The sequence below is a fragment of the Crocodylus porosus genome, unplaced genomic scaffold, assembly GCF_001723895.1.
Source record: "Crocodylus porosus isolate Cpor-Errol unplaced genomic scaffold, CroPor_comp1, whole genome shotgun sequence".
In the NCBI taxonomy this organism is placed as follows: Eukaryota; Metazoa; Chordata; order Crocodylia; family Crocodylidae; genus Crocodylus; species Crocodylus porosus.
Genome location: NW_017728948.1, coordinates 80,167,213 through 80,183,164, shown reverse-complemented (window position 1 = coordinate 80,183,164; position 15,952 = coordinate 80,167,213). Strand labels below are relative to the sequence as shown.

At 42.1% G+C, this 15,952-nt stretch overlaps 1 protein-coding gene across 2 annotated transcripts in view; it reads left to right on the top strand.

Moving 5' to 3' along the window:
• The window catches only part of LOC109321881 (WD repeat and FYVE domain-containing protein 3), a 517,024-nt gene that overhangs the window by 477,446 nt on the left and 23,626 nt on the right, over positions 1 to 15,952 (top strand). For both annotated transcript variants that reach the window (XM_019552640.1, XM_019552639.1), the window contains 8 exons: positions 2,189 to 2,269; positions 3,866 to 3,920; positions 4,288 to 4,407; positions 5,276 to 5,393; positions 7,689 to 7,795; positions 8,677 to 8,830; positions 10,394 to 10,485; positions 10,809 to 11,021. In XM_019552640.1, coding sequence (XP_019408185.1) covers positions 2,189 to 2,269; positions 3,866 to 3,920; positions 4,288 to 4,407; positions 5,276 to 5,393; positions 7,689 to 7,795; positions 8,677 to 8,830; positions 10,394 to 10,485; positions 10,809 to 11,021 — 940 coding nt within the window. The remainder of the gene's footprint in view (positions 1 to 2,188; positions 2,270 to 3,865; positions 3,921 to 4,287; positions 4,408 to 5,275; positions 5,394 to 7,688; positions 7,796 to 8,676; positions 8,831 to 10,393; positions 10,486 to 10,808; positions 11,022 to 15,952) is intronic.

The following is a 15,952-nucleotide window of genomic DNA, read 5'->3' as shown; positions in this document are numbered from 1 at the left end:
GGCTTCGCCCGCGCGTCTCTCACTGCTCCAGAGCCTACCTGAGTGTGTGTTTGTTTTTTTTTTCCCCCTGGCTGGCGGGCCCTTTTAAACTACGTTCATGCGCAGTGGGCCTGCCGTCGGGGAACGCTGGCTTCTCAGGCCAGGGGGGCCCTGCCCTACAGGAGGGGGACTGGTGAGTACCCAGGTGTTAAGCAGGGGCCCACACTTCCATTTGTTTTCCTTCTGCTGCTTACATATCTAAAGAAGGACTTCTTATTGTCCTTGACTTTCGTAGCTAACCTAAACTCTGTCACCGCCTTGGCTTTCCTAATCATTTCCCTACAAGTGCTGGCCACTGTTGTATAGTCCTCCTCAAGGACCATCTCTAGCTTCCACTGTGTGTACACCTCTTTTTTCTTTTGTAAGAGGACTGCAATGTCCCTATTAAGCTAAGAGGGCTTGCCAGCCCTTCTGTTGCCTTTCCTCTTTGTAGAAACAGTTTTCTAATGTGCTTTGAGAATTGTATCCTTGAGCAACAACCCCATTTGCCTTGCCTTCCTGGTCCTACATCACCTTTCCTACTAATGCTCTGACCCTGTCAGAGTCAGCATTTCTGAAGTCCAGGACTTCAATCCTGCTGGTTGATTTATCAGTCTTGCAGTGGACGGTGAACTTGATAATTTCATGGTTGCTCTCACCCAGGTTACTCTTAATGTTCAAGCCACACAACACATCATCTCCCTTGGCCAAGACCAAGTCTAGGAGAGCATTACCTCTGGTTGGCCCTTGTACTTCCTGGGTCAGGAAGAGCTCCTCGATCACAGTCAGAAAGCTGCATGAACGATCTGACTTAGCCAAGTGTTCCTCCCAATCTGTGTCCAGGTAGTTAAAGTCACCCATGACAACCAGGTCCCTTGAACATGCGGCCTCTGTCAGTTCTCAAGCAAAATTCTTTATAATGCTCAGTTTGTTCCCCTTGAACAGGCCTCCTGCTGAACTTTACCTTTATCTCTTCTCTCTGTCACTATCTCAGAAGGGCAAGATGTCCTTCAACTGAGAGTCATCGTAGGAGCCATGGAAGGGCCTTCTTAAACAACTGCCCCAGTCCACAGACTAGCAGCCTAACCAACGACACATTCAGGCCTCTCCAATCCCGTGACAAAAATCCTGAAGGGACATTCCCACAGGGGCACAGGACCTATCCGTGCCACCACTTTAGAGTCCTGGAGCCAGATTCTCCTCGCTTTGTGTTCTTGTCTGTATGTTCTGTTAATCCACCCTCATCAGTCAAAAAAAAGCGAAAACTTACAGTATTTGTCCGTGTTTAAGTGGATATAATCACTTCCTGCGAAGACATTCTTGCCTTGTTTCTGTAAGATGATGATGTTTACCTGCACAATGGGTGAACAGGTCTCTCCCTCCGTATTATTCGAACTAAGAAAAAATAGGAGGAAGAGGTCAGGCCAGCTTCAACCTCTAAGGGATCTATGCAGGTCAGTAAAGAAAATTAATTTCAGGAGGGAAGATCCAGGTTCTACTGCCCCTGATTTCTCCATAAGACCTCCAGTGTTGGTAGATCTGGCAGAAGCTCATCTCTGTGTTCTAGTCAGGTTCTCTTAATCATGTTGCCAGGTCCCACAAAGGGATCACCAAATACAAATAAACACTTTGTAAATACGAAGTGTTACATGTCAGTATGTTCTCTGACTCTTGAGTATTCACAAACCATTGATAGGGATAATGGTTCAATTGAGAAGTTCAGGGCCTCATCTCTGACAGTTTTTAAGTAATATGCTCATCAGAACGTCATCTCTAGGGAGTTCACAGGAAGCTATCCAGAGAGCCCCTCCCCTTTCATGACTGATGAAGACAAGCTAATGATAAATCTGAGCTTCAAATCAAAAGAAAGTTCAGTCCCAGATAAGAAATCAGGTAACAAAACTCTGATGGAAAGCCCAAGAACCAGCAGGAGATACTTCATATGTGGTAATGCTACCACAAGAGACTTAAATGTTAAACGTGAGATTTAAATATATGACATTTGTTCATGAAGATTAAGGGGGTGGGAGGACTTATGTTATTTTTCTTTAAAGAGCTTATGTGTTTGCTTAGTAACAAGTTGCCACTTACGCTTAATTTTTGTTACGGTTTCTCTCAAAAGCATGCAGGGAATAGAAACAACTTTATTCTCCTTCTATTAATGATACAGGTTTTTGGCTGTGGTCCCATCTTTAACTGACAGTTCAGAATCTGTGTCCGGGCAGAGACCAAACACAAGTGTAGAACAAGGGTAAGTGGTTCTCTTCCTCAAAATCAATTGCTCACACTGTCAAAGGATAAGGTGTATGTTAAAGTATTTCTAGAGCAATTTGTTTCTTCAGTACAAAACTATACCTCCTTATGTCTGCAAGAGAATTGAAATTTCTAGTTATGAGCTGATCTTCATAAAACCTAATAAAAGTGAGAATTAATGTTCTCTTTTGATAAATGAACATTTGTTAATTTATCAAAGGACTTCAAGAAGCCTTTGTCTTGGTCTCCCATGATGTCCTCACGACCAAGCTGGGGCACTGTGGCCTTGACCAGTTCACAGTCTGCTAGCTGGGGAACTGGCTCTGGGGTCGGATCCAAAGGGTACTAGTTGATGGGAACATATCAATGTAGCATAAGGTTACCAGTGGAGTCCCCCAAGGCTCATTCCCCAGGCCGGTACTCTTCAATATCCTTGTTAATCTGGATTTGGGCATCAGATGCAGACTGGCAAAGTTCGCAGACAACACCACACTATGAGAGAAGGTGGCCATGCTGGAGGACAGTCTGGGGATACAGGCCATCCTGGACACACTTGCAAAGTGGGCGGACCAAAACCTGATGGCATTCAACATAGAGAAATGCAGGATACTCCACCCTGGGAGAAAAAACCAGCATCATACTTATAGGGCCAGCTGTGCTACGCTCGCTAGCACTGTGACCGAAGGAGACTGGAGGGTCTTGGCTGACCACAGGATGAACACGAGCCACCAATGCGATGCCATAGCCAGCAAAGCAAACCAAATTCTGGCATGCATCCACTGATGCATCTCAAGCAAAACCAGGGACATCATCCTCCTACTTTACTCGGCCTTAGTGAGGCTGCAGCTCGAGTACTGCATCCAGTTTTTGGTCCTCCACTTCAGGAGGGATGTAGATAAGCTTGAGAGAGTCTAGAAGGGCAAGAGGAGAGCCACCCGTATGATCAAAGGTCAAGAGAGCAAGCCTTAGGAGAGGCTGAGGGACATGAAACTCTTTAGCCTGGCAAGGAGAAGGCTCAGGTGGGACTTGGTGGTTGCCTATAAATATATAAGTACATCAGGATCTGGGAGAACAGTTGTTCACCAGGGCTCCCCAAGGGATAACTAGGTCTAATGGCCACAAACTTCTAGAAGGCTGATTCAGACTCAATTATAAGGAAACACTTCTTTACAGTCGGAGTGTCCAAGGGCTGGAACAGACTCCTCCAAGGGTGGTACAAGCACCTACTCTGGACTCAAAAGGCACTTGGATGTTTATCTTGCTGGGATCATTTGATCCCTGCAGACTTCCTGCCTCTGGCAGTGGGGCTGGACTCAATGATCTCATGAGGTCCCTTCATTAGGCAACCCCTAATGTCTGTGAAATCTATGAACTCCAGTTATCCTTAATTTAAAATACTGTTGACATGCTGCCTATTTTAAGTACAAAAGTCATACATCCTATATGAATTAATGTTATCACCAAATTATTTAATTGCAGGTCAAAATGGAGAAATTATTCTAATCATAATGCTTAAAGTTTGGCTATTATCTTTGTACCAAAATATTACTGCTAAAGAGGAAAATACTGACTGACACACCCTTCTTCCCATTAGGTCTGGCTTGCTTAGCACTTTAGTAGGAGAAAAATCTGTGACGCAAAGATGGGAAGTAAGTATGAGAATTTTGTTGCTTGTATGTATTGTGGGAGCATCCAAAATTATTTTTATATAGTGAAAGGCTGTTTAAATAAAATGTACGGTCATGTTCAGCAAGTTGGAAAATATTCTATGGCATAACATTCATCTTGGCAGCAAATTGCTTTTCAAGATTTTCTGTTTAGTCCAGAATACGTTAGAACACAAGACTTGCACTATTAAAAATGAGACACAAAAGAGTACAGTGAGCCTCAGAGATGAGACTAATATTTATATTAATCTGACATGTTATGATTTGCATCTGGTTAGTAGAGGTCTGTCAGTTTAAATGTTTGAATATTCTAAAGTGAACCAAAACACTATTATTTATTCTTCTTAAGAGAGGAGAAATCAGTAATTTCCAGTACCTGATGCACTTGAACACTCTGGCTGGCAGATCCTATAATGATCTCATGCAGTATCCCGTCTTCCCTTGGATCCTTGCAGACTATGATTCAGAGGTAAATGTAACATCCTGTCTATGTAAAGCTAATGTTGTATTTGTTCATTTTGAAGGTTTGATAATGTTACAGCTGGTTTACATTTCCACAGTGAAGCTAAGGCCTTTCCAGTTTTCCAAATGATTGATTTCAGTTTCCAATGCTATGGTATATATCCTTCCACTCTGTGGGCTATTTAAGGCTCAAGTTCTACAGTGAGACTTGTGCAGGCTCATTCTGATACCTGCGCAAAACTGCTGAAGTTTCCAGAGCTCTTCCTCTGCCCATACAGAACTGGTTGGGAATATTAGACCACGGTCTTGCATGGTAACCTTATTATTAACACAGACATGAAAGCAGTCATGCTTTGTATTTGTTTCTTATAAATCTCTGCATTATTTCCCCAAAATGGTTCCCAGTGAATGTTAGGCCATAAACACTTTTATTTGGGACATGATGTCAAGGCTGCCAGGATTCTTGGCCCCAAGGTTGTGAATGTGATGGATTTGATTTTTGTAAATGGAAACGGTATTGTTAGTGTTAGCCTGAACAATACCTCTTGGCAGCCATTCTGTGGAATAGATTGCATTGGCTGGCAGCTGAAGAATGGAGATGAGGAACTGTCATGATGACTTGCAGTTAAGGGTACTTTTGTAGGAAATGAGGCAAAATGCCTATCCCTTGCCAGCATATCATAAAAGGCATCCTCTTAAATCAGACTGAATTAAAAAAAAAAAAAAAAAGAAGCCTTACTAACTGGTTGATCTGAATAATTCCTGTTGCTTTCAAAATTAGATCTGGGAAGAAAATCAATACCATGTTGCCCGTAAGGATGTTCCCACTGGTGCCAAGTGCTTTTACAAATGTGTCTGAGTTTTTATTTTTAAAGGAACTGGATCTTACAAATCCAAAGACATTCAGAAATCTGGCCAAACCAATGGGAGCACAGACAGATGAAAGACTGGCTCAGTACAAGAAGAGATACAAAGATTGGGAAGATCCTAATGGTAAGTGACTATACAGGTGCAGAACTTGGAAAGCACAGGTGACTGGGTTTACTTCTCTTCCTAGAAGACCTCCCTTCAGACCTTTTGCATAGACGTATACCAAACCCTATGGGTGCTTCCGGATGAGTGCACACATGCCTCTTGCAGTGTTCCAAACCCCTTTGAGATGCTACAAGAGGTAGGTGCAGGAGCCAAAAACTGTTCCCCATGCTGCGAATTTCCAGCTCAGGGGAAAAATTAGACCCCTGGATATCCAGGGGTCAAACAATACCCCAGGGGAAAAGAATGGGGCAGGTCGGTTTACCACAGAGCTAGCCAGAGCATATCTATGGCTGACCCTTACCCCACTGCTGAAGCAGGGAGCATTGCAAGGTGCAGGGTCCTGGACCCAGCTTGTCAGGTAAGTAGGGGGTTGGAGGCTGGAAGAGATTTTTCAGAAATTCACACTGAATCAAATCAGCGACCAAAGTTTCGCACTGCCCTACTGGCCGCAGGCTCTAGCTCCCCCTGGCTGCAGATCTGGGAGAAGCCAGGCAGGGTTATTTTGCCCCAAGTGGCACAATTTACTCCACAACAAAGTGCATGTCCAGGCACATGCGCTGAGGCAAAAAGCCCCCAGCTCAAATTTGCACCGCTTCTATTTGAGCTGCTGCAAGCGCCGGTGCTTTCATGTGTGGATGCGCCCTATGAGGAGAACACAAATGGCAGAATGAGTTTGTGATATGAATGCTTCATTCCATTTTTAAAAGAAGCCATAAAATAGATGCAGGGCCGCCACTGAGGAATGCCCCTGGCATAGAAGGTCTCCTGACAGGCAGTACTGGCATATAATCCTCCTGGCATCAGAGGATGTCAAAGGCTTGGTTATCTCTGGGCCCCAGCTGTTGTCTGGTATGCACTGCTATATAGGAACCATCATAGCTACAGCCCTAAGTTAAGGTTTTTGTAACTTGCTGCTGCTGTAATGTGAGGCCAGCCCATCTGCCCCAAGACTGGAAGGTATAATCCTCTCCCTCTGTAGATGCCTATACCCATGCACATGTATCACTTCCCCACTGGGTTTCTATGGTATTTGTATAACAATGTTAAAAAGATAGTACTTGAAAAGAGAAACATGAGTCAGTCCATCAAGGATATGGAGAATACTACATTAAGAAACCCTGGTTGCTGCCAAAAATAATAAAACATAGTAGAATAAAATATAGCATTTGAAAAAAAAAATCCAAAAAACCCCCCCTTTTCATAATATAAAGCACCGTGAAAAATGGACTACCTCCTGTTTGCAATCACATAATTCCTGTGTAAAACTATGACACTTGCTTGAATGGAAAAACATATTAGGAAAGCAGTATATTTTGAGTAGTTTTAATGTAGTCTGCAAATGAAATGTCATCACATGACTAGTGTGTTCTTCAAAGAGCGTAGTTTGAGATCTGCTGAAATAAAATCAATAGTGCTGAGAAATAGAAAACATTATTTGTGTAGACTTTTCTCCAGCCTTTTCTTTCCACTTCCCAGCGTATATATTTAAGTAAACACCATATCTTTCATGTGAAGAGCACAATAAATGTGGTAAAAAATCTTTCACGTTATATAACAATTTATTAATGGAATTCAACAACAGAAAGAAATTATTCAGTGCTAAGAGTGGAGTCTGTGCATGAGCCAAAGCTGCTGTGATGCAACATGCTTTCACAATTATATGCTTTTACTATATGGCCCAAGGCTTCAAATGCATGTTTACCTGTTATGTTAGTAGGTCACTGAAGTTTTAAAACTTGCTGTAAAATTATTGTGCTGCCTGACACCAGCAAGTGCAAAGAATTGCACCCTTCAACATCCCACCACAGCTATATGAATATATTTATAAAGATGGTTACTTGTTTTAGACAGTTTAAACTAAAGTCTCTCCAAAATGTGTAGTCAACAGATCTGAGAAATATTTGGGCATGGAGCCCAAATCTTCCATTACAGAAGAGGTTAAAAGTGAAAGTGCTCCTTCAGCAAGTCTGTTTTGGAATGTTTCAGTAGTAATTACTAAATGTATTTCTGGGCAAAAGACTACTGAGTGATAAGGAGAGGATTGCTGCCAAAAATTTAAGTGGCTGCAATTTCACTTCATAAAGTTTGAATAGTTCCACAAATGTGAAAGCTATTAGGACCAACTCCAGATGTGCTCAGAGCACAACACTTATCCCTGCCTGTCACCTCTTAAACTTATTACATTTTTAATTTAGCGTAGATTTTACCATCAGCAATTCCTCTTCATTTATGACTTATGCCTTTCTTCAACAGGAGAAACTCCAGCATATCATTATGGGACTCATTATTCATCTGCCATGATAGTGGCTTCCTATCTTGTCCGAATGGAGCCCTTTACACAGATATTCTTAAGGTTACAGGTATATTGTAAAACTAATTTTTTCCCTATTTCTTGCCTGTTTTAAATTTGAAGTAGAAATGTGATTAATCAAGTAACTTTATTCTCACCAAGTTCTTGTCAGAGGAAAAAAAAAAAACTATAGTTGCATAATGTTCTTGATGGTCATTATTAGTGTTCCAGAGAAGCAGAGCTGTTATGGGCAGGATATGCCGTTCCTCAAATGGAAAACAAGCATCTCAAAAACGTCTGTGGCACCAAACCTCAGCAGACACAAAACAACTTTTTACAGTGAACTGGTGTCCCAAAGTCTGCTTTGTTCGTCTATTGATGATAGTCCCAAAGTCTGCTTTGCTTGTCTGTTGATGATAGCGTGCATCAGTTTCTCTGTGATTTTTCAAGTGTTGAAGGATTAATCTGTTAAACTGATGTGTCAGTTAAAGAGCTAATTTAGTAATAAGTGTAATATTAACCAAACATTTCTGTAGTCTGGAATTTTTTGACAGCTTGAGAATTAATTGGGTTCACAGTGCTAAATTTTAAATATTGTCTTAGCTGGAAACCATTGGGTGAGAACATTTATTTTCTTTGGGACAGCATTTCAACCAAAAAGGCTAATATTTGGAATAGGGCTAGAATACTGTTCTTTAAAAAGTTCCATCAATGTATGTTTTAATGCTTTCTATTCCTCATTATTACAAAAAATATTTTTTTAATTATAAGCCACTTCTAGAGGAAGGCGTAACTTAAAAGCCCCTTTTGTTGAAGAAAGAATTGTGTTTACCATTTCAATAATAAAATGAAATGGCTAATCAGTTTCCACTATGCTTTTATAGATCTTGGCCAAATGTGCTATGCTGAGAGATGTTCTAATATAAAGATGCTTTTCATTTCATTCCACAGGGTGGCCACTTTGACCTGGCTGATAGAATGTTTCACAGTGTGCGTGAAGCCTGGTATTCAGCATCAAAGCACAACATGGCAGATGTAAAGGAACTCATCCCAGAATTCTTTTACCTCCCGGAGTTCCTGCTCAATTCCAATAACTTTGATCTGGGTAGGCAAAAGCAACTGATAGTATTTTATTGTGGATGTGAAAACAGTACAAGTCAGTCAGACATAAACATTTAGCGAAATGTGCGTAATGATTTATTTTACAGTGCAAAAAATGGCAACTGGCTGATGAGAAGTAATCCCTAATTTTTTATTATTATTATTATTGGAGTTTGTATACCCCAGTGCTGTATATTTATGCCATGCTGTATTGGAAAACCTGAATGGTTCAGGATACAGAAACTGTAGTTCCACAATAAGCTTAAACCTTTTGATGGTTTTCTTTTAGAAGACTAAAGCAAGATTCTGAAATGCTGAATACTCATTTTAAACAGCTTAAGTAGAAACTGTATTTTCAAAGGAAGCATTTTGTTTAAAACTGATTGTAACATTCATTAAATTATGCTTTAATAGAATTTCTATAAAGTATATTTTTATTTTTTGCCGCATAATCAATAATTGTTAACAGCTGTTTCAGTAGTAGAGCCTATTGTCTACACATGCTGTGTTTTATTTTTCAGCCTTGTATATGCATTTAACTGTGGTGACTTTTAGAAATCATTTTATAAAATTTATCTGAAGATTTTATTCAGTGATGACCATTAATCTTCCACTATTTTTTTTTTTATTCAGCTGCAGTAAAATAGAACTAAACGGTTGGTGGGTTTGTCTCTGAAAGAGACAAAACTGACATAAGTGTTAGGGTGTCTGTTTTGCAATAGCTTGATATTTGTCGCTACAGCATTGAATCATCTTTTTTTCCTGGAACTTACGTGGCAAACTAAATAGTAATAGCAGAGCTGACAAATCCTCCTATCTTTTTAAAATATCAGACTGGCTGAAGTAAAAAAAACCCCTTTGTTCAGGCTTCCAGGTTCTTGGGAAATTCTCCAATCCCAAATTCATGCACAGAAACGTAGTAACTGTTATATCTGTCTAGATGTATGGTCCATTTAGTTTGACAGTAGCCAGTTCCCAAGGCTTTGCAAGTAGGCTTAAGAAACTCTAATAGAGTAATCATTGGCAGAGTTCCTTTTTAACATCTATTGAAGGTTAGCTTATGCCTGAAAGTCTTGTTTGTATCCTTTTATATTGTCTTTCTAATAAAATTAAAACCCAAGTAAGAAAAAGATTGAAGGTCCAGTTCTGTAATCTTAATTGATGTTTAATAGCACTTACAACCCCATGAACTTAGGATAGAGCTTTGTAGCACTTCTCGAATTAAGCAAGGTGGTGGGGGTGTGTCAGAATCAAGCCTGTTGCAAACTGTTCGGTTATTCTCACAGGTAACCCCATATTTGTAAATACATACCAGGATATGCTACATTACGCTACTTACTCAATTCCAAGGCAAGTTGCCCCTCATTCATTATGGGGAAAATAATGCTTCATCTTAGAACCAAGTATTGGTATAATTGTCTTTAAAGGCTCTTGAAAAATCACCCTTTAAACAGTGAGCCATTGCAGCTGTTGGGGGTGGGGGGCTTTGTTTGTTTTTTTTTGTTGTGGAAGTGGTGGTGTTGAGACACTGCATTTCTAGATTTAAAAAGTTCAATGTATTTTGCAGGTTGCAAGCAAAATGGCACCAAGCTTGGAGATGTGATACTGCCCCCATGGGCAAAGGGAGATCCTCGTGAATTTATCAGAGTTCATCGTGAGGTAATGGTCATTTTAACAGCAGCTATGGAAAGGTTATTTGGACTTAAACCCAAATCTAGCAAATTCAGTGTGATCTACATGCAGTCATTTTATAATGATCATTCTGTTTGCCTGTGAGAGATACCTTGTTGTTTCCATGGGCTGTCAAACAAGTGGCTGCTTCTCTCTGGTAACCGTAGGCTGAGGCAGCAACGGAGAGGACATTTGTGCCAATTTTCACTTAAACAGGTCACCTATATTCTGTGATTTTTATCCATCAGTCAGGTAATGGATTCAGTCAGTGACTGACCTGCTCACTTTTAATGTATATATCTGAATTACAGGCTTTGGAATGTGATTTTGTGAGTGCTCACCTGCATGAATGGATTGACTTAATCTTTGGGTATAAACAGCAAGGCCCTGCTGCAGTAGAAGCTGTAAACGTCTTCCATCATCTCTTTTATGAGGGGCAAGTGGACATATACAACATAAATGACCCATTAAAAGAGACAGCTACGATAGGATTCATTAATAATTTTGGACAGATACCCAAACAGGTAAGGATGTTCTTTAACTTATTGCAACTATTTGCAACATGTCCAGATCCAAGTGTTTTGACTGGAACTGCTGTCTTGCATCAAAATATATAAGGTATTTAATGCACGTCTGTTCATTTTACCTGTGGCATTGAATGGTGCCTTTGGGATTCATAAGTTTATTTCTACAAGTGAGATGATTAGCTCTGTGGATGCAGGGAGAGCAGTGAACATGATGTACCTTGATTTTAGCAAGACATTTGATACAGTCTCTCACAACATTCTTGCAAGTGAGCTAAGGAATATGGGTTGAATGAATGGACTCAAACTAGCTAAATTGTCAGGTTCAAAGGGTATTAATCAATAGTTCAATGTCTTGTTGGCAGCCAGTATCAAGTAAAGGGCCCTGTGGCTGGTTTTGTTCAATATCTTCCATTAGTGACTTGGAAAATGGGGTGGATTGCACCCTCAGCAAGTTTGCAGATGACACCAGGATCTGGGGAATAGAAGGTATGCTGGAAGGTAGGGGTAGGATTCAGAGAGACCTCGCCAAAGTCTAGGATTGGACCAAAGAAGTCTCATGAAGTTCAATAAGGACAAGTGCAAAGTCCTGCACTTAGGATGAAACAGTCCCATGCACCGGTTACAGGCTAGGGACCAAATGACTAAGCAGCAGCTTTGCAGAAAAGGACCTGGGCATTACAATGGACAATAAGCTTAATATGAGCCATAAGTGTGCTCTTGTTGCCAAGAAGGCTAACAGCATACTGGGCTGCATTAGTAGAAGCATTGCCAGTAGATCGAGGGAAATGATTCTTCCCCTCTGTCTGGCACTGGTGAGGCCACATCTGGAGTATTATGTCCAGTTTTTGGTCCCTCCACTATAGAAAGGATGTGGACACATTGAAGAAAGTCCGGCAGAGGGCAGTGAAAATGGTGAGGGACTGTGGTGGGAAGCCACCTTTGTCTTTCCCCAAAATCTCTGCCCTGTAACAATTTAATTAGGATGGGCCCAGCAGAGGAGACACACTTTTACCCTATCTCTTTAGGTAACCTGAGCTGGCTACATTCCTGAGGGAGGGGAGAAACCTGCTTCCTCTGCCTACGTGACTGGTATCAGCTACCTGGGTGAGGGGCTTCTACCTGGTGGGCTAGAGTCTGGCCGGCAACTAGTGATGTATTTCAAATTGATTGGCCAACAGCCAACAGGTGCTGGCCTCCATTGGCCCAGGTGAATGAGGTCACAGGGGCTATATAAGTTAAGACTGCCTGGGAGGAGGGGGCAGCAGCCATGCGGGGGACTCAGACTTAGAGAGGAGTTTACCATCTGAAACTGGCTCTCTCCCCCATAAGTCATGAGCTAGGAACAGCCTGCCTCCAAAGGGAATCTCCAACAGCCTCTGGATGATGCTTGTGAATAAGCTACTCGAGATCTGATTTAGATATCTAGCTGGCAGTAACTCAGATGCATGATCAAAAGGCTACCTCAGCCAGAGTGTTTTGCTCTATGGGATTTCTATGATATTGTTCTATCTTGTACCGTATTTTCACCCTGCCCCTTGTAATCAATAAAGTTCTCCTTTGTGACTGGTGTAGGAAACTTATTGAGGGGTTGGTCTAAATTATGCCTAAGAGGCCCCTTAGGTCTGCAGACTAAGGGAGACTTTCCTTTTTGGCCCCCAACTTGGGAAGTGCCCCAAGTGCTTGTACTGGGTTGAGCACCCATTGGACTATTGGGCCTGTGTTTCCCTGAGGACACAGGGCCTAGAGAGTCCCTTTTTGGGGTGGTGGCAGCTTGCGTTACCCCCAGGCTAGTGCGTGTGCTCCAGGAAGGGGGTCAGCTGGATGCAAGGCGCCCCTAGGGAGGCACTCGGAGCCTGGAAGGTGGTCAGGCATAGTGAGGTGGGTGGCTCAACACAGGAGCACCCCCTACTGGCCTGTCACAGGGACCTGGGGCATGTGACTCCTGAGGAGAGGCTGAGGGAACTGGGCTTATTTAGTTTGGAGACTAGAAGATTGAGGGAGGCAGGGCCGATTTAATAACAGCCTTCACCTACCTGGAGGGTGGTTCCAGAGAGGATGGAGTTGGAATGTTCTCAGTGGTGACAGATGACAGAACAAGGAGCAATATTCTCAAGTTGTGGCAAGGGAAGTTTAGGTTAGATTTTAGGAAAACGTCTCTCACTAAGAGGGTAGTAAAGTACTGGAACAGTCTACGCAGAGAGGTTGTACACTCTCCATCCTTGGAGGTTTTTAAAGTCTGGCTAGACAGAGCCTTGGCTGGGATGATCTAGTTGGGGAAAGTCCTGCTTGAATCAGGGGCTTGGACTACATGACCTCCTCAGCTCCCTTCCAACCCTAATTTTCTGTGTTTCTAAGTGTAAAATCACTTACAGGTGAATCCATTCCTGAGTGATATGGGTATCTGGCATTTACTGTATTTTCCTAAGTACCGTATGCCCCCAGATCAGATATGTATTTTGTTTTTGAAAGGCAGAAAGTAGAAAATAAAAATGTTCTGGAGTTGTGGCTGATTGTATGACAGTAAGTCCTCCTGGAAACGTGGACTGATGAGGCTTGTGGAGTGGCAGGACAGCATCCAGGGTAGGCCCCAGACCTTCGCAAGGGCAGTAACAAGACTATTTCTCCTATATATGGCAAATAGTTCTTTATATAACTTCCTGTAGATAATAAAATATTGTTTCCACATCACAAGCCTCATCAGGATACCACAGACTACATGCAACAGCTCACTTGCCCTGAGCCAGCTCAGTTGCTGCTTCAGGCACAAGCTACAGTGCTCAGCCAATAGCTACTGCAGGTTCTTTAGGAGCTCTGAAAGGGTTATCAATGGACTCCAGTTCTTCTGTTTTTTGGACCAGAAAGAACCGACATCCTCTCCATGCATTGCAAAGAAACATCATCTTCCCCACTTAAGACATGCAGTTTGGGAGAGCTGATTTTGGGTCAAGTGTGTATATGGTATGTGGGTAAATATGATCAGCATTCTTGGAGTTTGGTTCAAAAGACTTTGCGTTTCTTCTCTTCTCCTTACTCTCCTAAAATAAAAATGACAAATCTAACAAACTTCAGTAATCAAAATGCCTGTGTTGCTGTAAAGTACAGCGCTTTATAAAGTCTTCCTTGTTTTATCAGTGTGATACAGTGCAACTTCAAGATGGTGCCTGGGGTGTTTAACTTTGACAGTTTTCTTGCAGCAGGATTAGTTAGGGTTGTGTTGTTTTCCATTTTTTGCTAGGTTGCTAAGGTGCTTTGACACTTTCCCAGTCATTTGTACTATCACTGTTGGAAAAAAACTGTAAGTGTAAATATTTGTTTTACAAACTTTGGTTCTGCCAAGCAAGCATAAGTTACTAGACAGAAAGGAAATGGCAGATTTTAGGTACAATTTAAACTTATGGAAGCTTGAAAGATGTTAACATTTTCTTTGAAAGCTTTTACTAAATTATTTAGTATTTTAAAGAAAAGTTTATTGTATTTCCCCAGATAAAAGGAGTTAGTTTTGTCATGTTGCAATAGATGCTTCTCGAAAGTTTCCTTCTCTCCTTATCATGTGGGGTGCAACTTGTATGAACAGGTAATCCTTACATTTAAACTGAGGACCATCCCAACACGAATCATAAATACATTGCCAATGGGATAAATTACTCCAATATGTGGTCATTTGTCTCCATGATAGAATTTTCAAAATTAGCCCAGCAAACCCTGTTGTCGATACAGTAGTACATAAAGGTACCTTAAACTTGCAGAGTTTGAGTAATCATCAAGAAATTTGGATTCTATCCTGAAGTTATGGAAGGCACACAGCCTTGTGACAGTCTCCCTGATAATCACCCAATTCCAAGTAGGCCCTAGGTGCCCTCAAACTGTTTTCTTGGAAATTAGTCTAGTGACCTACTCTTTCCAACCTCCATGAATCACTTCCTTTCCTCCTTCTCATCTTCTCTACTAATTCGACCTGATTTTATAATGTAAGGTTTAGTTTGTCTTCATGAAGAGACTTGAAATGGTAACATTTAAGGACTCAGTATTTTAAAGTTTGTTTAAAAAAAAGAAAGAAAAGAAGATGCACCAAAATGTGCAAAATGAAATGCCAGGGGGAGGGGGATCCCAGCTCCATAGGCCTCACCTTACTTGGAAAACTGTCCCAGGAAGGATTTTGAAATAGTAGTGGTTGTCTAATGAATGAAATGAAACCAGTTCAGTAAATAAATAATAGTTCTCCTGCAAGTAGTTTTCTGTATACATATATACCTGTGTTCCAGTGTAGGCACATATAAGCCATCTCCATTTGAGCTCAGAGTTTTTGGCCAGCAGTACCCATCTGGGATGTGCCACCCCTCGCACTGTACACTGAGGGTAAAAAAGGGCCAGAATATACCTCAGCTTACCTAACCACCTCTCAATTTATGACTACTACTAGTTGAATACCAATTGCAAGAAACTCTAAACTCCTTGAACTTCAATTAGGTCAGTGTCACGGAGCGGGAACCTACGAGCGGCCATGTACTCGCTAGTGCCCCCTGCCGTGTCAATTAGGCAATCCAGCACCCTCGACTCGCCCGCCACATCTTTGATCTTAGGTTCAGTATGGGAGCCTGCCTACTTGCACCTATGACACCGCGCTGATATTACCTCCGTTCCAAACGGGGTGCTGTCACCCCAGCCTTATGGGCAGTGCGTGCCTCCTACCTCCCCTGTAGCACGCCCCAAGCCTCGCAGCTCTTCCTGGATGTTGTCTGGTCCTTAACCTTCTGCACCCTACCTGGTGCCCCCTGGGCTGGCCCACCTCCAACGCCCCTTCTCTGGCGTCCCTGGACTTAACCCGCAACCAGTGCCCCTTCTCTGGCGTCCCTGGGCTTAACCCGCAACCAGCGCCCCTTCTCTGGCGTCCCTGGGCTTAACCCGCAACCAGCGCCCCTTCTCTGGCG